The sequence below is a fragment of the Biomphalaria glabrata genome, chromosome 9, assembly GCF_947242115.1.
Source record: "Biomphalaria glabrata chromosome 9, xgBioGlab47.1, whole genome shotgun sequence".
In the NCBI taxonomy this organism is placed as follows: Eukaryota; Metazoa; Mollusca; class Gastropoda; family Planorbidae; genus Biomphalaria; species Biomphalaria glabrata.
Window position 1 is genome coordinate 20,937,504 of NC_074719.1, and position 26,873 is coordinate 20,964,376.

General features: G+C 37.2%; 1 protein-coding gene across 1 annotated transcript; it reads left to right on the plus strand.

The window, feature by feature from the left end:
* Positions 1 to 206: 206 nt before the first annotated feature.
* On the plus strand, positions 207 to 24,373 carry LOC106063229 (uncharacterized). Its single transcript, XM_056042426.1, has 4 exons — positions 207 to 487; positions 2,364 to 2,499; positions 21,592 to 21,708; positions 24,147 to 24,373. The coding sequence occupies exons 2-4, from the start codon at positions 2,373 to 2,375 to the stop codon at positions 24,257 to 24,259; spliced, it is 357 nt and encodes a 118-aa protein (XP_055898401.1). The 5' UTR covers positions 207 to 487; positions 2,364 to 2,372; the 3' UTR covers positions 24,260 to 24,373.
* The last annotated feature ends 2,500 nt before the right edge of the window (positions 24,374 to 26,873 follow it).

Here is a 26,873-nt window from a genome sequence, read left to right on the forward strand (position 1 = left end):
TGAAATGGTCTAAGTACGCAGAAATTTTAATGAAGCTGTAAAAAAAAGTAAAAACAAAATAACAACATTAGCTGCCAGGAAATCCTAGAGAGACAGAATGTCCTCCATTCTCAGAACGAGACCAAAGCAGCTTGCGTGGTGAGCGCCGCTCTACCCCGTGATCACGAGACAGAAAGATAAGTCGGCCTGATGACTGTTTCAAAGGCTATAAAGATGCCGTGGGAGGAGCCATTTTAATTAATTGGATCTAGTTGGAGCAGGCACTGTCCAAGTGGCACAGTCTCTTTGCCAGGGAATAAGCTAGGCAGATCTAGGAACAACAAAAAGTTAAAACTACATCTTTGTTTTTAATAAAAAAAACTTTTTATCATTTAGACTTTAGATAGACCAGAAATCTGGACACAGGAGCAAGAACATAGTTTTCAAAAAGTTTGATTCAGTTTTCAGAAATAAATTCTTCAAGCATCTTTGAACTTTTATAAAACAAGTAAGTACTTCAACATATGCTTTGTTCATATTGGAAGAAAAAAAAAAGTTAAAAAGTTAAGCACCAAAAATAAAGGTTACAAAAAATAGAAGACTTGTTTATGTAGAAAGTATTTAAATGTGATCTTTAAAAAGGAAACGACACTGATCAAATCAGAATTGACTTAGATCTTCAAACTAAACAAATTACAAGACATGTGCATTACATAAGTTTGATACATTTTGAAATTGGCAGCTAATAAAAATAACAATTTGAGTCATATTTTAATTTGTGTTCAAATGATTTACTTTGTTTTTATGTTGTGTTCAAATGATTTACTTTGTTTTTATGTTGTGTTCAACTGATCTACTTTGTTTTTATGTTGTGTTCAACTGATCTACTTTGTTTTTATGTTGTGTTCAACTGATCTACTTTGTTTTTATGTTGTGTTCAACTGATCTACTTTGTTTTTATGTCGTTGTGTTTCCTCCATTAAACTTCTGTCCCCATTCTTTGATATTTTTGATGTAAACAATCAACAAGCAATTATTTCCAATATCAAGGGAATTCATAGAATTAAAAAAAAAACATTACCGAAGAATTATAGAAATGTTGTATCAAATTTTGTAATTGCCAACAAAAATATTTCACTAATTTACTTTGTTTGTCTAACATTTTACGTTACTATTCTTCAAAATCCATTTTAAAAAAATGACAGACTTTATAACATTAAATAAAATCAAATGTTAAAATTGTAATATCGTCTGATCATTTATGTCAATTTAGAATGTTATAAGCGTCAAACAAAATGCTATAAATAGCTTGTTGCCATGTTATTTAATTTAATTTTTTCCTTTTTTAAAAAAAAACCATTAAAGCCATGAAAATTGTAGCATAATGTGAAAGATTAGCAAGCAATTTAAATGGAGAAATATATATTAAAATCGCATTAATGTTTAATTGAGTTCATAAAAGTCTTTGAAAAAAAAATGCTGTCTATTTTTTCGATTTTTTTTTCTTTTATTGCTATTATTGTTTGTAATCGACGCAGTTTAAACGATAAATAAACCCGACCATTTTTCACGCACAAAAATGTTAGTGCATGAAATGTAATTGAAAAGTCCATAAATCATGTATAATACTGTAATAATGGTTACATTCATTGAATAGAATTACGATTTTTTCTTAGTTTGTAAGCGATTGTAACTAATCATGTTGCGACTATAGAACAGAATGGCTTGATTTCAGATTTCAGACAAAATCTCGTTTTTAAATCGCATCAGATGTGCTCTGTCGGAACATTCTTTTCCAACCAAAGTTTATAAAATGCAAAGACTTGAATCGGAATTTTGTTTTCAAATAAATACATTTGAAGTGAATCGTCATGAACACTTTGAATTCAGCTTTCAAATTTGACTTCTTTGTCATTTTCTAAAATTCTACTTGTAATCTTTTTTGGCAAGATTTTATTTTTTTACGGACCACTACGATTAACTCAGTTGTCCCTCAAAAATGATTTGTGGCGCAATGTTTCAGTTTAAAAACAGAATTAGTTCATTACCAAGAACATTTATTATTTTTAAAACTAAATTATGAACAAATTAGTAAATAAATATCAAAAGTACTAAAAAATTTTGTACAATTCAATAAATATAGATGAAAAGATTTTTTAATCACATTGTTATTTGTAATTGGTATTCGGCACATTGGCACACTTTAAGTAATGTGGTGCAATCTTTCGGAGTTACTACAAAAGTATTGCAGACATTGATATACACTAATGCTAGATTTAAAAAATGTTGACCATATTCTGATATGCATATGAAAATATATCCATGTTTTTGTTATGTCAGCACTATTCGTTTTCTTGTATAGAACCTTTCCCTGTCTATTGCAGACACTACCCATGATTTCCACTGAAATGTGCAGCTACTTGAGAAGTGCATTCATCCTAGCATTGCTTTTAGCCATTACCCAGTGTCACATGAATGACGACAGCAGTGACAACAATTCCAAAAATGAGCTGCCATCAGGTAAGTCTGTGGTGTCTGTAGTGTCAGTGGCAAGGCTCAGTCTCGTTTTCAAAACCAGCTCATTAATTAATTAATTTTTTAAATAAACAGACAAGTCAAAGAGTCAAACACTTTCCAATAATACTGATAATAATAATAATAATAATAATAATAATAATAATAGCACTAAACACGGCTCCTTTACCGACTACTGGGCGGCGCTTTGGTCCGACCCGCTACATTACAATGTGCAGGCTGACTGGATCGAGGAAATCCAAACTAAAAACAACCTAATACCAGAAATGCCTGATGAGGATTTCACAGCTGAGGAAATCTCAGCAGCTATATCAAAAACCCACAACTGGACTGCTCCTGGACCGGACAATATACACAACTTTTGGCTGAAAAAACTTACAGCCGTACATGCACCACTAACATCAAGTTTTAACGAGCTAATATCAGAACCGTCTTCAATGCTGTTAGAACTCACTGAAGGGAGAACATCTCTCCTCCCCAAAAAAGGGGATCCGAACCAACCATCAAACTATCGCCCTATCACTTGTCTGTCAGTGGTGTATAAACTATTAACTTCACTTTTAAAAAGTAAAATGTATAAATTTTGTTCTGCCCATAATCTACTAGCAGAGGAACAACAAGGTTGCATTGAAGACTCGATGGGCTGTAAAGTACAGCTAACTATAGATGGTATTATATTGCGTCAAGCTAATAGAAGAAAGAGAAATTTACACATGTGTTACATCGACTACAAAAAAGCTTTCGATTCAGTTCCGCATGATTGCCTATTTAAAACCCTGAATATTCATAGAATCAACCCAAGAATAAAACAACTATTGAAAGTCTGTATGAATAATTGGAAGATAAACCTGCACCTTAATCGTGATAAACTAGGTTCTGTGCACATAAGAAGAGGTATATACCAGGGTGACTCACTATCTCCACTCTGGTTCTGCCTAGCGATTAATCCTCTATCTACATTACTCCAAGACTCTACAAACGGTTTTAGGGTTGACACTAAATGTACAAAATGTGTGTCCCACTTATTATACATGGATGATCTAAAGCTATATGCAGAAACCGAGCAAAAATTACACACCTTAATCAAAACGGTAAAATGCTTTAGTGACGATATCTGTATGTCTTTTGGCCTGGATAAGTGTGGCATCATAAGCATTAAAAAGGGCAAGGCAACGAACACCAACATTGAATTTGAAGGCATCGAGGAATTGAACTCCGCCTCTATTTATAAATATCTTGGAATAAACCAGAATGCCAAGATAAACCATAAGAAATTAAAAGAGGACTATCTTGGCAAATATAGGCAAAGAGTTAATAAAATCCTCAACACCAAACTGTCTGGCAGTAATCTCATCACTGCAATAAACAGCTGGGCCGTCCCAGTGCTCCTTTACACGTTCGGTGTGATCAAATGGACTGACACCGACCTACATGACATTGACAGACTCACTAGAAAATTACTAACCAAGTTTCGATGCTTACACCCCAAGTCCTCCACCATAAGGTTATACCTGCCCAGGAAGGATGGGGTCGTGGATTGCAGAACATCTTCAAATTGTGTAAGATGCAAGTTTTAAAAATAAGATCAAAACTGCTCGCCCCCAGCAACAAATTAGTTTCCTTCCTACGGAAATACGACTCCGATGCAACCCCTCTGAACCTACACAATGCTGATGTCAATGTCTGTTTGGACGACGTAGGGCATGAGATTCCCCAATGGGAGGAAAAAACACTCCACGGAAAATTTCCGGCTTCATTACATGGGGACAACATCGACAAGGCTGCTTCCTTAACATGGCTCAAAGCAGGTCATTTCTACCCTGAAACAGAAGGCTTTGTTACAGCAATACAGGACAGAGTAATCAGGACAAAAAATTACGAGAAGCATATCCTGAAACTCAATGTTGTCGACAAATGCCGAAAATGTGGAAATGTGGGCGAGTCGATTGAACACATTATGGCAGGATGTCCAGCCCTATCAGAATCGGCCTACCTGGGTCGCCATAACCAAGTTGCAAAGTTAATACACCAAAACCTGGCTTTGACGTACAAATTGATCGGTAAGGACACTCCCCCTTATTATAAATACTCTCCGCAAGAGGTTCTCGAGTCTACTGAACATCTGCTGTACTGGGATAGGCCTATTCTGACCGACAAAACGGTAGATTTCAATCGCCCGGATCTGCTGTTCATCGATAAAAAAGAAAAAACCGCTACCATTATCGATATCGCCGTACCACTGTCTCATAATTTAAGAAAAACTGAGATAGAAAAACAAAGAAAATATGGGAACCTAGGCTTGGAGATTAAGCGTCTATGGAAATTGTCCAAAATAACAATATACCCCATTGTTATATCAACCGAGGGGATAATAACAACTGACCTCACAGACACCTTCAAGGCCCTTAACATTCCTAGGAACATCTTCGTTGCCTGTCAGAGGGCGGTACTGCTGCAGACCTGCCACATCACCAGAAAATTCCTCAGTGGAAACTGTTAAAGGGACTACGATGAATTTTGTTTCTCTTTAGCGAAACTCGACCCTGGCAGCGCCAGAGAATGACTACTCGTTCATTTCTAACATAATAATATTAATAAGGAGGCTACATTGAATTTTGTTTCTCTTTAACAAAACTCGACCATGGCAGTGCCAGAGAATGAATACTCGTTCGTTTCAAACATAATAATAATAATAATAATAATAATAATAAAGTAGTTAAGATAGTACGTTTTTTTTTATTCGTTGTGTGCTTTGAAGGAGTTGCAAAGATTACTAAGATAGTTTGTGTGGAAACACAAACTCAGAATCGGCCCCCGAAGTGGTCCGCTCAGGCAGGTAAAAAGGCCATATCTTTCAATATTTTTGAGCAGTGAAAATTTTGAAGGCATACAAAAAAACAATGTTTTTTGCGAATATTCTAAGATGCATTGGGGCAGATTTTAAAATATATCACGAGTGTCGATTCATTTCTTTTTCCTCCTTGTTTATTTCTAGAGATATGAAATACAATAAACCGTAAACACCTTAAGGTAGATTAGCAGGACACAGAGACAAGAGAAACAACGTTTGATGAACACTTACGAGGTTGGATATGTATGACTTGATTGGCTTCGGAAATCACCCAGATTTGTTTTCTGAACACATCACCACCATCCCGTTCCTCATGGTACATTGTGATAGCCTAAACACAATAAAGAAAAAAAACAATGGCAATACTCATACACTGGTTTTGGACTTCTATTTGTCCCAATCCTAGACAACTATTTAACATGATGTTGCATCGTGTTATTATTAAACGTTTTTATTCATATTTAAAAACAAAAAACAAATTTTACAATCGCTACAATTTCAAAGCTACAGAAGAAGTGGAGGGTCACCTAAAGGTAAATACAATTTTATTTAAATGCAAAAATCCCAATATATTAATGCAGTAATCGGTGCATGGTTACAAGACCATCAGTATATTAAAATGTTGGATTGCCGTTGAATCAATGTTGAATAAGTGGGTCGCAATTATACAAAAACAACAACAACAACAAAAAACAACAACAAAGAAGCCGCAGCATTAGTTGAGTAAAAGCACATCAATGACCAAAACACTATTAAAACCAAGTTCTTTAAATACTGTACTTAAATATTTTCCAAAATTTTTTTTTAAGACCCTTTTAAAAAAATTGAAAATTAAAATAAAGCTAAAATATAAAACAAGGTTACAAAGGCAGTTTGTGTGGAAACACAAACTCAAAATCGGCCCCCAAAGTGGTCCGCTCAGGCAGGTAAAAAGGCAAGTCTCAATACTTTTAGAAAGAATATCAGAAACTATGAACTACAAACTATCAACAACTACAACCCTATCTCTGTCAATACGAAATGACGAGACGTGCTCGTGTCGAAAGTGTTGCCGATATTATTATATTGTTAGTCTGACTGATGACCTGATTCCACTTTATGCGGAGATACGAGCGTATATTAATCTTAATATAATTACATTGTTCATATTCATAAGTATTCAATGAACTGATGATTGAGAAGATATGATTCAATGTGGTTCAATGTGATGTGATTGAAGGATTATCTCATTGATCGTTTTCTAAAGGGTCAACACCTCATTCAAGGCCTCAAGAGAGAATTGTTTCCCTTGGGTTGAATCTCTAATTCCTTGGTGGCACACTGTACTACACATGAATAATATGAAACGCTGCTTATTAAATGATGCTTTTAATTATATCAGACTTATATAAATACATATACATTTTTTTTTCACTTTTAAAACAAAAGTAAACATTTTATTTAAAGTGTAAGTAGCTTATATAGCATTACACAATGGACAGCATAATATTGATAATCATTGTTGATTAAAATTAGATCGTAATTTGTATAAAAGAGATAGAAAATCACGTGGCTCAATGCTGTTGCTTTACGATTTTTGGTCCATTAGTTTAGTAATACAAAGTTTTATTTGAAACATTTTTAGAAGATGATAAAGTTTGCATAAATATTTATAAAATACACAATATATCACGTTGTTTTCTATTGCTTGTTTTTAAACTTGTGTATGTTACTTGTTTCTTTATATTTTAGCTGTTTAACTATTTGCATTCATTTTCAAGATATTCACATAAGTAAATGGTGGGATGTGTTGCCGAGAGGTTAAGTACACGATTGAACTTGGTTTGGCTACCTGTTAAGGGGCTCGAGGTTCGACATCCAACTGAGTGCCAAAAGGCAGCACGGAAAATCTTCTCCCAGATTCCCCCCCCCCCCAACTGGTCCACAAATGAGATTGGACCATACTTATAAGCATGAAAGTAGCGCTATATAAAAGCAATAGTAAAAAAAAAAAGTACATTAAATTACATAAAAGCAACACATTAATAAAACACATTGAAAATGAGAAAAACAAATAATTTAATCATTTTACAATGTGAATGTTGATCACCTTTTTAGAGTTACATAGATTTAGTATATGATGCAACAATACCAAAACTATTAACCCTAACAGTGCAGAGGAGCAGCGAAAACATCTCTATAACTAATTCTAAAGAAGTAAAAAAAATATGACCAATACAAATGCATCTGACTTCTACTCAAAAGTATTTTCTTTAGGACAGAGATCCTTAAGCTTTAAAGCTACTTTTTAAATTATAAATGAATAAAATACATTTATGTGTTTACATTTGATTATTAATATTGTTAACATCTATATGTCTTTCTAAATGTCTACACTTTATTGAGCTTTAAAGGAACTGTAGTAAGTAAAAGTAAATTTCCCTTCAGGCCTTGAAATTTATGGGGCAGATGATGCAAAGGTTATCTGTTTCTGAGGCTCACGGTTAGCGAGGGTGTCATGTGGTCAGCACAACGACCAACCGTCTTTACTTTTCCCCAAGTAACCATTAGAGCTGGGTGGCCTCAGAGTTGTCCTAAATATCACGAATTAGAAAATCCCAGCCTTCACCACGATTCGAACCCGGGACCCCTCGCTTCGAAAGCCAGGTGCTTTACCATTCAGCCACCGCGCCTCCTAAAGGAAGTGTAAGATCTTATTATTTTTTCTCTAACAAAATCCAATGCTTTGTACAATGAGATTGATAAGCTATTGATTATAACATTAATTAGTAGGTGGTCATCGATGAGCATGTTTACTAGGCTGTTAGGATTACCCCCTAGATGGTCAGCTCAAAGTAATTTACTCATGCCTAGGGAATTGGACATTTACCGATTGGTCAATATAGCCACGTGACATTACATGCAAGCAAAACAGGCAGTTCCTTTGTAGCATTTAGCCTAATATATATGGTGTGCCATAGTCTTCCCACTACTTGTTGTAGAGGCGTGGGCAGACAATAAGTGTATCACTAACTCGGACTTTATCCCAGAAATATTACAAGGAAGCTTTAGATGAACAACAGTACACTGGCGGATCCAGGGGGGGGGGGCGGTAGGGGCGATACCCCACTCCCCCGACCCCCCCCCCCCCCAAAGCTCAATTTGTATACGAATTTATTACTTATGTTAATAATATGTACTACTTATTTATATTTCAACTTTTTTTTAGATTATTTCACCCCCTCCCCTTAGTATGTTGGCTGATTTGGTGGAGTCGGGAGGGGGGGGGGGTTGGCATCAAATCCCGCCCCCCCCCCTTTCCATAAACTTTCGAGTGGGGTGGGCGGTCCAATCTATTTATAGAAATCAAAGCTTGCTAACAATATCAATTAAATATCTATATGATTAAAACTTGTTATTGGTGTTTTGATCGATCTTTATATTATGTCGTTCCCCTGTTGGCCGATAGGGGGGGGGCGAATACTTCTACTGCACTTCCCACCTAAACCCTTTGAGTGGGGGTGGGCGGTCCTACTTATAAGGGAAATCATAGTTTGTGAACAAAATTAGTTGAATTAAAATATAATTTTTATATTATGTCGCTCCCTTTCTGGTATCTTGGCCGATTCGGGGGGATAAGGAGGGGGGGGGGAATTGCATGTACTGCCCTCCCCACTCTAGCCCTCTGAGCGGTCCTATTTTTATGGAGAAATCATAGTTTGAAACACCAACTTGAAAAAATTACTCTGGAATCCTCGATACACTATAATGAATCTCCACCCTGGGACGAAAGCCCTCTTCCTACTATAAGGGACCATATTGAAAACATAAAAAGAAAATCTGATTACAGACCAACAGAGCTCAAGGAAATAGTGAACTGTTTTCTACATACCAATTACCCTAGCAATCAGTGGATCAGAGTTTACACGGATGGCTCATCCCATAAAGCCACCACAAATGGAGGAGCTGGAATACTTATCGAATGGCCAGATGGAGAAAAACTAGAAAAATCCTTTGCAACAGGAGAGCTCTCTGACAGTCACAGAGCAGAAAGGGAAGCACTAGCACTAGCTGCTACCATGCTAGCAAATCATCCAAGTTCCCCTCACAGTCAGATTGTCTTTCTAACAGACGCAAAAACAACCCTCCAAAGCCTGCAAAACTCTGATTCCCCTTATATTAAAAACCTCAGAACAGCACTCACAAAGCTCAACCACAACAGCAAAAAAACTGTTATTCAATGGATACCAGCTCACATACAACTAGCAGGAAATGAGAAGGCTGACACACTCGCCAAGAGTGGGAGAACAAACTCACAAGTAAACTCTGCACTCTATCCAGAAGAAATGAAGAAATTAATTGTAGATAAAATAAATGAGAAATGGACGAGCTCCCATCCAAATCACAAGAAAGATGATGCTTACTATAAGCTATCCCGACAAGACCAACGTCTAATCTTTCGACTCAGGACCGGACACAACAGAATGCGACAACACATGTTCCGGAAGCTCAAAATTGGAACCAGTGAAATCTGCCCATGTGGAGTATCACCAGAAAATGCCGACCACGTCCTCCAAAACTGCTCTCTCTACCAAGAGGCCCGTATAAGACATTGGCCCCAAATCACCCCAATAGAAAGAAAACTATATGGAGAGCTCCCTGATTTGGAAACCACTGCGCAGTTCATCTCATGTATTGGTCTAGTCATATGAACACTCCAACATAACAATGAGAACGATGAAGAAGAAGAAGAATAGTTTGTGAACAAAATAACTTAAATATCTATATTATATAAGCTACATATTAATATGTTAACCGCCTTTACTTTTCCCCAACCGATGTCAAGTACCCATTAGAGCTGGGTGAACTCAGAGGCGCCCAAAGATTCCAAAGTTGAAAATCCCAGTCTTTACCAGGATTCGAACCCGGGACCCCTGGTTCGGAAGCCAAGCGCGTTACCTCTCAGCTACCGCACTACTCCTGGCCTAACTGAAGTCTTATAATTGATGTAATTGTTTTGAAAAGGCTCAATCTCTTATTCAAATGCTTTTTAAAAAAAAAAAAAAAAAAAAAAAAAAAAAAAATTATGCATTACAAATTGTTCACAAAAATGAAGTTCACAAGAGAGATTAGTATACGTTTTAATTTAGGTCTAACTTATAATGCATACTAATTAGCCTTTTCTCTTTAAAAAACTGCTTGCATAACTGATTTTAAAAATTAGATTTTTCGCTTTCAGAAAAAAAAAAGTTGCCGTTGCATCAGAACTTTGAATGGTCTAAAATATTGTGATGTCGGATTTTCAATATTTTTTCTACTTTACGAGATCTAAACGGAACGGACGGACAGATGGACAGACGGACAGACATTTCGCACAAAACTAATAGCGTCTTTTCCCCTTTCGGGGACCGCTAAAAATAGTTTCTGTTCAATCCTCTATCAGTCTCCCGTAACATAGAGTAGAAGGTAATCATATCTTATATTCTTTTGGACTATCCCAGACTTTAAGTCTAAATATAGGCGAAACTAAAACTAAGTCGAACATGCTATTATAATATTATAAATGAATGCCATAGAACATATCAATTAATATGTAGCTCTGAAAAAAATGTTAAATTGCTTTTTGGATATAAAGCAGATAAAACATGCGCAAGAATTCGTTGGGATTATACCACATATAACAAAATAAATTGTGGGAAAATCACAAAAATAATTATAATCTAATCGAAGTATTGTTTGAAATATATCTAGTATCTCACTCCCTAATCAATTATAATCAAGCGTCTGTAATGAATGGCATTTCAAGGTGATAAAGAGATTAACACATTTTATTATAGCAGACCTGAGTGACCTGATCTGGATGATCTGAAATAGTCATGCAAATCATGACGTCCATAACTTCTTTTCAAATCTAAGCCGTTGAAATAAAGCGCGCGTGTGTTTCTATTCGTTCCACCTAGACGTTCTCATTGTACCGCGAAGACAATCTAAATTGTTCCCTTGGAAAGTTTAATTTTAATCTCACAAAATGTTTCTGTCAGATTGTCAGTAATCCAGGCCAGAATAAAAAGTTGCATTTTCACGTCTGCTAAATAACTTTTCGTGCTTTTAATAGAATTCTCGAGTCGGGTGGCGACCTGATTGTGTGGTGTGCCCTGTCATCACAGTGGCCAAGAGCTCTAATCCTGCTCGCAGGAGGTCAGGACAAGGACGCAATTGTCTTCATGTCTGAAAGCTTATAAAACAGCAGACGATAAACAATATCGAGCAACGTTCAAAGTTCATATTGAGAAACCCACAGTGACAAGGGTGTCTTTTTATTTGCTTGCATGTGGCAGATTGTGATATTAAAAGACACGCAGTGTTTGATGGTTTTTGGGAAATCAGTGTAGATTCAAAGATACACGAAGTAATGATGACAAAGACTACATTATGCTCAAGTATTTCAATTAGGGATTTTCAAACTTCAAAGACACACGAAGTAATTATGACTACATTATGCTCAAGTATTTCAATTAGAGTTTTTCAAACTTCATCGCGGTACACTGAAGAATGTAGAATAAATGTACTGCTGCAAGGCTAAACAACTGATTAAAAAAAATACAATAGACATACACATAGGAAATTGAACTAAAGTAAAGACAAAGGACCATTGGACCACTAGATCTTGTATCAGGTAAAAGCAAGTGAAAAAGACAATGAACACAAAAAAAGGCTTTTAGTTAACCTTTCTGTCCTGTGTTGTTGTTGGCTATCGAAGCGGAAAAGAAATGAACTCCTCTGGTGTAAAGCGCTGAAAATCAGGATGAGGTGGTGCAGTCTTACTTAGATGACTGGGAAAAGGGGGGAATGTCCCCATCTCAATTTATTGTCTTCTGAAAGAGAGGATTATGGAGGATCATGATGAGGATATAAAGAAATGTGAAATAAAATGGAAGCCAAAGAAAAAACGTAAAAAAAAAAAACTGACAAGAAAAAGGATGCGGGGGGTGGGGAGAGATTTTGAACTAAATATAGACAATATACGATGCGAAGGACGCCATATTTAAAGATAACTAACAAAAATAAACTAATTAATAAAAACTACTTTGCGCTACAAACAAAACCAATAGAACTTTAATTCTACATTGCTGAAAATAGCATCAACAATATTTTTCATGGTTTATTACAATACTTCTATTCAAGTCAGAACTTCATGAAGAGAAGGTTGGCAGAACCTGAACGCTTATCGTAAAAACAGCTCTAACTGTTTTTCTAAGAAGTTAAACAGTTGATGCATATCGCTGAGAAAAGAATGACTAGCTCGTTGGCCATACGGGGAAAACTGTGGTTTCATCGTTATAACTTTTCAAATAAATAAATTTAACTTAGCTATAAATTGAGTAAAAAAAAATGGCGTAGTGTACCGTTAACTTAGTTGTTTATTAAATTCAAAGTTTATTGATAGATTATCTAAACTTGACTTATATTTCTAAAGTAGATCTATCTGGAATAGATCTTAAGAGTTCTAAATCAGAAGTCTAGATCTAGTTTTATATATATTTCTATATGATGAAAGTACCAATAGATAATTTCTCTTTCCTACATTAGCCTGCTGGTTTAAATGGTAGCCACGTTCGTACAAGGTGTCAAATTTCTCTTTGCTACATTAGCCTGCTGGCTTAAATGGTAGCCACGTTCGTACATAGTGTCAAATTTCTCTTTGCTACATTAGCCCGATGTCTTAATTGGTAGCCACGTTCGTACATGGTGTCAAATTTCTCTTTGCTACATTAGCCTGCTGGCTTAAATGGTAGCCACGTTCGTACATAGTGTCAAATTTCTCTTTGCTACATTATCCCGATGTCTTAATTGGTAGCCACGTTCGTACATGGTGTCAAATTTCTCTTTGCTACATTGGCCCGATGGCTTAATTGGTAGCCACGTTCGTACATGGTGTCAAATTTCTCTTTGCTACATTGGCCCGATGGCTGAATTGGTAGCCACGTTCGTACATGGTGTCAAATTTCTCTTTGCTACATTGGCCCGATGGCTTAATTGGTAGCCACGTTCGTACATGGTGTCACAAGATTGAAACCCAGTTTGAGCTAAAGAATATAATTTTTTATTTATTCTTTCTTTAAATATTTATATGCAGTTGTCTAATGGAGGTATTGTTGTTTTTATGTATTTTTCACGTTGTCAAGATATAAATATGTGTGTACACCGGATCTACCAAATAGGTTGCTATTTAAAGGTTGGCTCTGTAAGAAAGTCACTAATAATCAGACACAAATTCACTTGAATTCACAAGCGTAATAACGAAAGCCGTGAAACGAAATGTTAAGAGAACCACCGTGATTACTGGCCTAAGTGATGCATGGCCAAGCGGCTCAATGCATTGTTTAGGTCTACCTAAATAACATCGCCAGTGAGGTTTCGATTTTTTTCTGTTTCATTGAATGAGTCATTGATTTGATAAAGTTGTGTGAATGAAATGTTTGTCAACATGTATCGGAAATGTCAAGAACTTTCCTGGAGGGGACAATGCTGGCTAGATGTAGATCTGGGGATTTCTGTGTTTTGTTTTATCAAGAGTACTTTCCCGTAGCAAGAGGTGGGGAGAGGGGCGGGAGAAGGGAGACCAATCCTTTTCATGTTTGTAGTTCATTTCTTTTTTTTCTTTTAATCATAAAACCTTCATTTTATTTGTTTTTTTCTAATTGTTCGAAGTATATCCGAAAAACAAAAGAGGGCAAGCAGGAGGGCTGTCTGGAGATCGAATAGTAGAAAATGTTTCTATATGGGTGACCCGCAGGACGAAGTGGAATGGGAGGGGCAGGGTTGGACAGTCCAGCGCGCAGCCATCCGTAGCGAGCTGAAAAAACGTGTCCTCTTGTTTTTTTCGTGGAATGACTATCCGCAGAAATAAGAGAGTAATCGCAGACCCAGTATATACATATTTACATGTATTATTTCATGTCTCGCTAACACCCACAATTACACAATGACTAATACGAAAATATGTCAATGTGGATGAAATGACTGGGAATGAAATGACCGGGGATAAAGTGATCAAAGATGAAAAGAGAGTGGATGAAGTGACCGGGGATAAAAGACCGGGAACCTGCATGATTATTTTAGTATTATGTTGTGCTCGCTTTGATCGAATTATATATTTCCCTAGACACACAGTTCAATTTTAAGCACCACGATATATTGCTTATCAGTTATATATCCTTCAGATGATATCACTGTTACGACACAAGACTCTTCACAAATAATAAGACACTCTCAGGTTCTAATCTAAAAATACTTTAATATTATCACAAATTACGTAAACATCATAGTTTCCAACTCTCTTCCTGTCGATCCCTTCCGGCTTCCACTTTTTAACATCCCTTTCATTCAATAACCAAATTCGCACCATTTTCCATTCACACCATGCTGCGCTACGACCGTAACAATCAAAAAAGGTTAAAGAATTTTACTTCACTTCCATATTCGCCTATGTTTCAAGTGAAAGTTTCATATGTAGTTCTTTTTTTTTTCATGAGGACAAAGTAATAGTTTTTGTTATTTGTCAACAACAGGTAGACTAGGTAAATTTAATCTCGATTATGTATTGTAAGAATGCGTATTTTTAGGAATAGCTCCTTTGATTAATGCCATACGTTGACAGATTAATCGCGCAGCTCCGCCAAGGCCACCAATTATTATTATGCGATTCATAAAATTAAAATGATTAAATCTTATTCAAGAAAAGGAAAACTGTCCCAAAAGTGCAGTTAAGAAATCCAACAGTGCTGTTGAAGCGTTGAAAGTCGCCCTCTCAACCGAACGTAATGTTATTTGTCGCGATGTGACACGACAATGGTTGCCCTATGACTGGATACACCGCGCGTATACCAAAAAAAAACAACAACCTAGCGCCATGACCTACTGGTTCTAGTAGGAAGCACAGAAGATTCTCATGGGATTTGCGTGTTCAAACCGGAAGTTTCCATACCGTGTCCATTTCGCACTTTGACCACTTCGACACGATTTCCCAATTTCATGGATGTAGACTCGACCTGAAGCGACAGTCGCCGGTCGATGGCCTACCTGCTGAGCTTGTCGCATTGAGTGTTGGATCACGAGTCGTGGGAGCTGCTTGAGTCGTTAAGTTTCTTTTAAAGTTACATTTAGTTGTAAAATTACAAGCTGTCTAGACCAGCGTATAAGAATGAGCAATTTGTTTGAGAATAGAAATGAAATGAATATAAATATTGTTGGAAATGTAGACCAATCATTAATATCTATTTTATTTGTATACAAATGACTGTTATATTTTTGGAGAACTATTCCGCAGGAAAATTAATCAACTTGACAAAACATAAACAACGATGATTCTAAATCAACATTGATCAACAATTACAACAGTGTCAGATTGTATATTAGATTCCAGCTTTACAATAAAATGACAAATGCATATCTGACACAATCTAATGGGTAATCAATCAGTCATCCTGTCTCGATCATCAACACCAATGCACAAGTCATTGATTATTATTGTTATCGGATCGGGAGAGCATATTCAATACGGGTCAGGGAGGTTTGTGTTTTCTTTTGTTCTGTTTATTTATTTGTGGGTTGTTCTTTTTAACTGTTTTACCTCCTATTTGTATGTATGATTAATTGCCTACATTGTATTCTTAGTAAGTTTGCTTCTGCTTCTGATTATTGGTCCGGTGGTTAGAGGTGTTTATTCCCCTCCCCAAACCGGTGGTTAGAGGTGTTTATTCCCCTCCCCAAACCAGTATTTTCCTCCTGGTGGCTTGAACGCTCTGTGCAAGTCATGAGCAATTTACAAAACACTAAAATAAACATTATATTCAAATACTTGTCAAAGATCAGTGGATGTTATGTAATGTGTTGTGTGTGTGTGTAGACCGATGTAGCAGATGTACTATGACTATGATGCTATATATTGAAGTATTGATTACATATGTGCTGTGTAAAAGATAGGGTAGCAGGAACAAGTGCCAAAAATGTTTGGGAACCACTGATTTAGACAGGAAGACTTTTACTTGTGCTATTACAGTTACCAAAATAACTGGCTGGTCGTGTCTTGCGTACTTGAACATTCGGACAGTCTCAAGTCTTCGCCGTCCATTCAACACATATAGAACATTGGTCTGCATCGCTTTAGTTTGTTCACTGATCAGTTCATGTTTCTGTGTGTGACACTAATGTTTGTATTTCACACTTTAGAAATCACAGCCTTAGTATTACATTGTACTGAGATAAATTTAAGAGTAAAATTTTAGTTAACAAATACTATGAACGATAGTCATCATGCATAGTTCTTTGTTTAGCGACCCAATGGGTAACTTAAAGCGGTGGGCAACGGTTAACGAGGGCGTCATGTGGCCAGTACTAGGGCAAACAGTCTTTCCTTTTTCCCAGAGTCAGTTTTTCGTGAACTCAGATCAATGAAGACCTAAAATCCAGAATCAAGAATTCTTATTTTAGCTTGAACCCTCCTAGACCAGTTGTTATTGAAGGCCTGAACACTAATCTGCAACGTCACAACCCATGGGCAGTTTAGACAAATTGCTCGTTGCCACGTCACAGGTCTGTATGACTGTGGCAACTAAATATTGGTCTAAATTGCTCACAGTTGTGAATTTGCAGATAGTGTTGAGGCTTTCTATAGCGATTTGTATCGATTCCTCAATCAGGAAGCTGTAGAATAGATCTATAGCGATTTGTATCGATTCCTCTATCAGGGAGCTGTAGAATAGATCTGTACGGAAGTGAAACATGGTCAACCTACTCATTGCAGGAAAAAAAGCTGAATGTCTTCCACCTCCGATGCCTAAGGCGGATCTTTAAAATAAGGTGGCAAGATAAGATAACCAATGAGGAAGTGCTACATAGAGCAGGATGCCAGGACATCCGCTCTGTTATCAGCAGCAGACGCCTTGGCTGGCTTGGCCACGTTCGTAGAATGCCAGTAGGTCGACTTCCACAGGACATCTTGTATGGCGATCTAATAGAAGGCAGGAGAGCCGCTGGTCGCCCACTTTTACGTTATGCGGATGTATGAAAATCCGACATGAAGCTCTTCAAAATCGACACTGGCAACTGGGAAGAGGTGGCACTGGACAGATCCACATGGAGAGAGAGCATAAAGAAAGGGTCACAGATTGCAGATGTCATACACAACAGAAGCAGAAAGAAGGATGAAAATGCAACGGCGCCTGTTGATTATATATGCCCAACCTGCGATCGCAGCTGTGTATCAAGGATTGGCCTCTTTAGTCACACAAGAAGTTGCAAAGGGAAAAGTGACGTAAAATGCCAAAGAGTATCTATTCCTCTATCAGGAAGCTGTAGAATAGATCTATAGCGATGTGTCTCCTCTATCAGAAAGCTGTAGAATAGATCTATAGCGATGTGTCTCCTCTATGAGGAAGCTGTAGAATAGATCTATAGCGATGTGTCTCTATTCCTCTATCAGGGAGCTGTAGAATAGATCTATAGCGATGTGTCTCTATTCCTCTATCAGGAAGCTGTAGAATAGATCTATAGCGATGTGTCTCTATTCCTCTATCAGGAAGCTTTAGAATAGATCTATAGCGATGTGTCTCTATTCCTCTATCAGGAAGCTGTAGAATAGATCTGTAGCGATGTGTCTCTATTCCTCTATCAGGAAGCTGTAGAATAGATCTGTAGCGATGTGTCTCCTTTATCAGGGAGCTGTAGAATAGATCTGTAGCGATGTGTCTCTATTCCTCTATCAGGAAGCTGTAGAATAGATCTGTAGCGATGTGTTTCCTCTATCAAGAAGCTGTAGAATAGATCTGTAGCGATGTGTCTCTATTCCTGTATCAGGAAGCTGTAGAATAGATCTGTAGCGATGTGTCTCTATTTCTCTATCAGGAAGCTGTAGAATAGATCTGTAGCGATGTGTCTCTATTCCTCTATTAGGGAGCTGTATAATAGATCTATTGCGATGTGTCTCTATTTCTCTATCAGGAAGCTTTAGAATAGATCTGTAGCGATGTGTCTCTATTCCTCTATCAGGAAGCTTTAGAATAGATCTGTAGCGATGTGGCTCTATTTCTCTATCAGGAAGCTGTAGAATAGATCTATAGCGATGTGTCTCCTCTATCAGGAAGCTGTAGAATAGATCTATAGCGATGTGTCTCTATTCCTCTATCAGGAAGCTGTAGAATAGATCTATAGCGATGTGTCTCTATTCCTCTATCAGGAAGCTGTAGAATAGATCTATAGCGATGTGTCTCTATTCCTCTATCAGGAAGCTGTAGAATAGATCTATAGCGATGTGTCTCTATTCCTCTATCAGGGAGCTGTAGAATAGATCTATAGCAATGTGTCTCCTCTATCAAGAAGCTGTAGAATAGATCTATAGCGATGTGTCTCTATTCCTCTATCAGGAAGCTGTAGATTAGATCTTTAGCGATGTGTCTCTATTCCTCTATCAGGAAGCTGTAGAATAGATCTGTAGCGATGTGTCTCTATTCCTCTATCAGGAAGCTGTAGAATAGATCTGTAGCGATGTGTGATGCCCACTCAGCTAGTATTACATGGTTTTATTTGATAATGTGACATCACAATCTTTTTCCTATTATTTCAACTTCTTTTTATTCAAAGTTTAAAAAAAAAAAACATCGATGATCAGAGATGTTCGTCCACACCACAAAGATGTCTGTCTGTTACATAATTAAACGTTGGAAAATGGAAAATTTCTTTGAAATACTCTGTAACAGAAATATCTAGTTTTAACCTTTCTTCGCGGCTTAGTGAATGAATCAGAATAGAATCAACTACAGAATAGGTGCGTTTAGTGCTGTAACAATCAATGTCATAATATGACAGGAGAGAATAACGAAAGTTTGATGTAGAACACGAAGAAATCTTTGCTTCCATTCTTTGAAACTAATTTATGTTGGTCTTATCTTATCTTATAAATGGTACTTTTCAAAAGATAAGATAATTACGTCCTACATGTATCCCTATAAGATATCGGATAATTCAGTATGACATTATTTTGGCCTCCTTCAGTCGTAGAACGACTATGGTTCATCTCAGAGCACACTTCCTCATGTGGCTCTGGAGCCCTATTTTGGAGAGACACTCCCGTCCACAGATAGTGCAGGTTAATGTGGCTTTAGCTTCAGTGGTAGAGGAGCTGGCCATTTTTCGGATTGTACGTTTTTCTTCCTGAGCTGAGACCCATGTACTTTCACTGTCCATAGCTTTCTTGATCACTGTCTCTCTCCATCTGGTGCGATCTAGAGCTATGTCTTCCCTATTGTCAGTATTGATGTTCACTGATTTGAGGTCCCGTTTTATTACATCTATGTAACGGAGGTGGAGGCGACCATTTTTCTTGTACCAGTCGCGAGTTGTACATAGAGGATGACTTTCGGGATGCGCTTGTCCTCCATCCGGTGAACATGTCCAAGCCAGCGCAAGCGGCGTTGTCTGAGGGCTGTAAAGATGCTGGGAATACCTGATCGTGCAAGGATCTCAGTATTGCACACTTTTTCTTTCCATGTGACTTTCAAGATCCTACGGAGACATCACAAGTGGAATGAGTTCAGTTTTCTCTCTTGCTTTGCGTAGGTGGTCCATGATTCACTGCCATACAGCAGTGTACTCATAACGCATGCCGCTGTTTATACTGAAACTTTCGGAGCTGGCACCGTTGAATTGCACTGTACCCATCATATTTTGGTGGTAAGATACGATTACATTTAGTAGCTTGGGTGGACAGCCTATTATCTGTAAAATTTTAAAGAGGCCATCTCTGCTGACTAGATCGAAGGCCTTTGTCAGGTCAATGAACGCAATATACAAAGGCATCATTTGTTCTCTGCACTTTTCCTGGAGTTGACGGATGGAGAAAATCATGTCAATCGTGGATCCCCCTGAGCGAAAGCCGCATTGTGATTCTGGATAGACCCGATCAGCGAATTTTTGTAGCCTGGGCAGTATCACTCGAGCAAAGACTTTACCTACAATACTTAGGAGGGAGATTCCCCTGTAATTGTTGCAGTCGCTTCTGTCACCTTTGTTCTTATACAGTGTAACGATTTTAGCATCCCGCAGGTCTTGTGGCACAACACCTTCTTGCCAACATTTGCAAAGCAGTTCGTGTAGAGATTGGATTAGAGAAGTTTTGCATTGTTTTAGAAGATCTGGGGGGATACCATCGCATCCTGGTGCTTTGCAGGCAGCAATGTTGTCTATGGCTTTGTTGAGCTTTTTATACACATGTTATAACATCAATTGTTGAATGTATTGAAATAGAGTTGGATCAAATAAAAAAGAACATATTGTTACGAATCTCACTATCCAGGCACTCTGCAAACTGCACCATACACCACCAACTTAAAGAACTTGACAAGACAGGGCCCCAAAATAACGTAAAGGTTTAATGTCCATAAATAACAGCCAATAATGTACTATTGGCAGCACGTAGAACAGTACAAATAGCTCTGCGATAACAAATATCTCTCCGATAACACCGTTCCGCCGTATCAAGTCTTGCACTGGCCTCTCCGTCTCGTTCCGGGCTTGCACTGGGTTCAACAGTTCGGGACTGACTTCACACACTTGGGCTCGTTGTGTCCGACTCGATCACAGACCAAGATCAGGACGCCGTTCGTCTCAACTGTACTTGACAGTACTCCGCACTGAACCGTCGTAATGCTCCGTACAGAACCACACCGTTGAACTGTGCTGTTGTCGACCGTGTCGTGAACCCGCTTTCTGAACCCTTTGACTGCGACACCTCCGCTCTTATATAGGGTCCCTACTGGCCTTCTCGAACTGGACAGAACGCCGCTCGACGTTTCTAGGTGGTCAGATGACTACAACTCTCGTGACGCTCCTGAACTCTGTTCACGACGGCGATCCTTCCCGAACTGTCCTGTTGACACTCGACTCGGCTGACCATCGTAACTCGTCACGGTTGACCGCTCGTCTAGCGCTGGCCTGGGGCGATTTGCGTCGGCTGACTACACTCACACCACTACCCCCATCTGTGCCACCACCAGGTTTATAACAATATAAAAACAGTAGAACTAGGGAGTTAGATAGACAGTCTTCTCACACTCATAGACAACCCTCAACTTATTATATGCTATTTATTTATTGTATTTTTTATTTGTTTCTTTGTTTTTAAAATGTAGTTTATGAACAAAATTCTTCTCTCATACTATAGTTATATACATTCTTAATGCTTGTTTTAGGGCTTGGAAGATTAATATTTAAACAGATGAGATTTCGAGAATTACCTGAACTTGGTGAGCCCAAAGAAGATTCCTACGGCCCATGGGAGGACAGAACAGAAGAACAAAACCTTGAAGGTAAAGTTGTAGACAACTTCATTTTAAGCTAAAATAAACCATTACGTTTGAAATCACCTACTATGAATAAGTGAAAATACATTTCCTTATTAACTTGATGTAAAATTACATTTCTAAAATAAGCTTGAGGGCAATTACATATCTAAAATAAAAGATTAACATCATATATATCCAAAACTAATTTTGTGAATATTTTTGTTTGCCATAATTGCTCAGAATAAAAATTACATTTGGCATTACATACTAAAAGTAAAATAAGATTGCTATTGCATGCTTACAGACAAAAATAGTTTGCCACAGAGAGCGTACCAAATATAGGAATACAATTTATTTTCAGGTTCGGAACTCAAGGCATAATCACTCAGCCACCGCGCCAACTAAATTATGAATCAGAAAAGGGACATTTAAAAAACAAAATTCTACTTATAATTTGTCTTGCAACTATTCGCATTCACACTTACACACAGATACACAATTTTAAAATCTGAATCTTTAATGTACTATTATAGAGGGGGGGGGGCATTAAAAAGTTAGTGATCGCAACATTGTTATTTTTTTTTCACGTTATTTAAACACGTCACCTCTATCTCTCTCTCTCTTTCTCTCTCATTAATGCGTTGACATTTTTGTTTCAACATTGATTCATGCTTCTTTTTTTTTTCTTCTTAATACTTCCTAGACCAATAGGATGTTCTTGGAACTTAAAATTGCTCTTTTAACGATTAAATCATACCTTCAACGTAAAAGATTCACATGATTTATTTATAGGTTACAGTGCAGGTCAGTGAGAGAAAGGGAGTAGTTATTTTTTTAAATGGCTAAGAAACCGGATGGGTATCCATTTTTTCTCATATCATTATAGACTGATTTAAGCTGTAGACTCTATCTTTAAATGTTATATTTCATAATCGTATAAGTTACAGTTACGTTCTTAAATGAAGGAAATAGAACATGTTGCTAATTGAGATAGTGTCCTAGTCTGGTACTTGTTATTAATTTGAGGTTTGATTACTGGATTCCTAGGGAGACTAAAAGGCGGGAAGAAAAAAAAAACGTTTAGCAGACTTGTTTGACTAATGCAACTTCTCACCAGTTTTTGCTTTATTAGTTAATTAGTCCAAGACCATTAAAAGTACTATATTTTCATTTATAGGTTTCAACGTATACAAATTTATGACCTGATATGATTTATAATTGCTACAACAATTAGTCATCATCTACTTCAAACTTTTAGATCAAAATCCTCAACTTCTAACCCAGTTTTATATTTTTAAAATCATGTGTGATTGTATCTAAACCTTAGTTTTACTCTTACTAGTTATCCCCTATATTTAGAGACACTTTCATAGTTTTGTATTTTATCTAAGCAGGCATGGAACTAGGAATGTTCTCAATGCGAGGTCTGCATTGAGGATCCTCTTGCTGTTTAGAGATTTAAAAAGCGCCGTGACCTCTCCCATAGACCGACCGCCACGCAATTTCCCGCATTCAGATAGTCATTAACGAGGCAGAAGACTAGTGCTAGGTATAGGAGTAGGTAAAGTCTGGAGACTCATTGAGCCTCGAGACACTCTGCATACTCCTAGATCTGCACCTGGCAGAAGTCTAGCTAACAAACTATTTCAATCATATCTCCAGACTTTATAAGTCTTGAGAAAGGTTTTTCCGATATGCTATGTGTTTCAATACAAAACTATTGATTCAAGAATTTCATTTTTTTTCTATGTTCTTCTTGGGGTGAGAGACTTTGCTTGCTTGGTGGCTACTAAATTATTGGGAGTGGCCAATCACTTGTAGAGGGTGGCAATGCTAGGAGATATTCTTCTCTCCTCTAGTTAGTGTCGGACATCAGCGTTATTGCTTACTGCACAATTTGAAAGTTCACATTTATTGTGGCAATAGATGTGGAAACTAAAAAGGTAAAGAGATGAGGCAAAATAAATTGCTTCCTTAATGACATCTCTTTCCAGAGACCAAATGCACGTCCCCTTTTTACCGAGTTTATATCAAGTCACTAAACTAATAATAAACTAATAAAAGCCTTCTATAGGTCCGTCGAAAAAACAGAAAACACGTTGGCCTTCCATCGTGGAGCCTCGAGTTGGAATTCAGACTGTAGTAATTTATTTTAACATTGCTTTGTAAAGGCTATATGGAAGCTTTATTCAACTGGTCCACAAAAGTGATTGGGCCATTCTATGAATATGAATGTTCACCTAAACAAAACAAACAAAAAATATTTCTAATCACGTAAATTTATTATTGTTGTTACTCGAAAAACGTACATTATTGATTCAAAATGTAAGCAATTTCACTCGATATAAGCGAGGTTTAAAAATAGAAAGATTTGTTTTTGTATTTTACTTGTATGGTGGACTTTTAAAGTGAGATAATCCATAGATTTCCATTTGATCACTTTCTTTTGTTATCTTCCCTAGTGGGTAAAAGAGATCGTCAAAGGTTAGTGAAAGACTTAGCTGATCTTCTCACCAGCATGAGGGAACAAGAAACTGGATCCACACTGCGCATGCCAAGTCTACGTTTCGGATAACTTCCTGCTCGTCAAATAATCTTTGATTTAAACAAAAAAAAAGGTTCTTTGTTTATTAATTGGATGAATGGTTGACCCTCGGATTGAAATTTGAATAAACAAAGTTAGACTTAATTGCTTGTTTTGTTCTTGTTATTGTGTTGTTCTTTAAAAAATATTGAATACATCAAATTATGTTGACTTATTGCGATGCAATTTGTATCTGAAATTCAAAATAAGACTTAAACATAATTAAATAAAACAAGATTACAAAGAGAGTGTTAACACACAAACTCAGAGGCGACCCCCATCGAAGTCGCCAATAGTCTTGTTTTGATCCTTTAAATTAATAAAATTGTAAAAAAAAATTATTTGGCTTTTTTTTTCACATAAAAGCAAACATGACAACACTTCGTCTTTGATAAGACTCTTCTAACTCTTCTGGACTAAGTAGAGTAGAGATCAAACTGATCACCTAAAAAGTAGAGTAGATATCCAACTGATCACCTAAAAACAGAATGGAAGCCTCCCATACAGTGTCGATGGCACCTGGTGCGGTAACACAGGGTGTCATCCCTTCCATCAACTTTCTTCAAATATGTTCCAATAAACACTATTGCTAGTTAGTTCTTTTGTTGAACAAATACGGTGAGCTGGTTACCTACTATTATTGATTTTTAGTAAAATGTAAAATGAGTGTCAGTTCTAATTTTTTCAACTTGGTTGTCATCTCCAAAGTGGTTTCACCCTGTGTGACCGCACCCTTCGCACCCCCTTCCCCCAGTGACGCTTCTGCTCCTAGATACGTACCTCTCCCCAACAATGTCGATTAATATATTGAAGTAGACGGGCTAGCAAATTTTTAAAAATTAGCTCGCACAAATAACCGGTTTCCCATGCGAACAGCATAGTGCACTATTACCTACTAGTAGGCCTACTAATCCTGATCATAATCGCTTTATCTATTTTATAGGTCTAGACTATAGCTCTAGAATATGGAATATATATAGACTCTAGAGCTAGAATAGAATCCAGGCTATATCTAGAATCTAAACTAGACATAGAATCTAGATATATAATCTAGATCTAGAATAGAATCCGTATGACTTTAAATCTTGAAATTACTAAACCTAGAGTTAGATCAGTATTATGATCAGGATTAGATATAGGCCTAGATCTAGTTGGCCTTATACTGGATAATAATGCACTATGCTGTTCGCATCACATTCACTGCTTAATGTGATACTACTGTTTACATAATAAATCAATCTGCACCCCTAAACTGTAAAAAATCAAAATCTAGCTACATCTGGCCTCTACTGAGTCTAATTTAGATTGTTCTCAAGAGTATCATGAAGATATGTCAAAACTACGCGCAATAAAAGTAGTTAGTTTTTTATAACTTTCAACTAAAACGAAGTTCGTATTAAAATTATTTTTTAAAACAACATTTGAATCAGTATTCTATTCCATGAAATAGTTAATAAATGGAAAATCTATTTTATAATGATCCATTGATCCATTGATACTTTTTCCATTGTGACCTTAGATGCAAATTTTCTGTAGGTCTACCAATGCGCGAATCTATGAATGAAGCTTGATTGATTAACGAAGAAGTCTGTGACCTTTTTAAAAGACTTACCTCCCCTGAGGTTTTTCATTGAAAAGTGGTGTATTGTTTTGAAAAAATCTGCTTGCATATATAATTTTCAAAATTAGATGGTTCACTTTCGGAAAAGAAAAAAAGTAGCCGTTGCATCAGAACTTTGAATGATCTAAAATATCATAATGTCCAATTTTCATTTTCTCTTCTAGTTTCTGAGATTTAAATAGGATGGACGGACGGACGAACAGACAGGCCGCACAAAAGTAATAGTGTCTTTTCCCCTTTCGGGGGCCTCTAAAAAAGGATGTAGCCTACAATATATATATATATATATATATATATATATATATATATATATATATATATATATATATATATATATATATATATAGTTCGTCCATCGTGGTTCGATGATGACCACTTTGTCATCCAGGGGGCTGAGGGCTTTGCACTGGGGTTTTATGCCTCCTCATGTGGCTGGTGAGACCTATGTGAGCCCGGAATGTTCGGCTGCACACTGGGCAGGTTATTCCAGCTGGAGCTAGGGTCGTTTGTCTTGCTTTTCTTTTCTGGCGTTTTTCTTCTGCCTGCGTTGTTCTTTTTTCCTCAGCAATCTGTGCGCCAGTTTTCACAGCGTGACGCCATGATGATCTGTCGTGTGCCTCTGTCTCCCAGGTGCCAGGGTCTATGCTGAACGCCTTCAGAGAAGCTTTGAGGGTGTCCCTGAAGCGCTTTCTTTGCCCACCTTGCGAGCGCTTTCCTTCGCTTAGTTGGCCATACAAGAGTCGTTTTGGGATGCGGTGGTCTTCCATTCTGTAGACGTTACCTGCCCATCGCAGCTGGGACTGCATCAGGATTGTGTGGATGCTTTGCAGACACGCTCTTCGAAGGACTTCTGTATCTGGTATTTTGTCTTGCCATTTGACATTTAGTATTTTTCTCAGACATGTCATGTGGAAGCGGTTTAGTCTCTTTGCATGTTTACTGTACACTGTCCATGTTTCTGAGGCATAGAGCAATGTAGGGAGG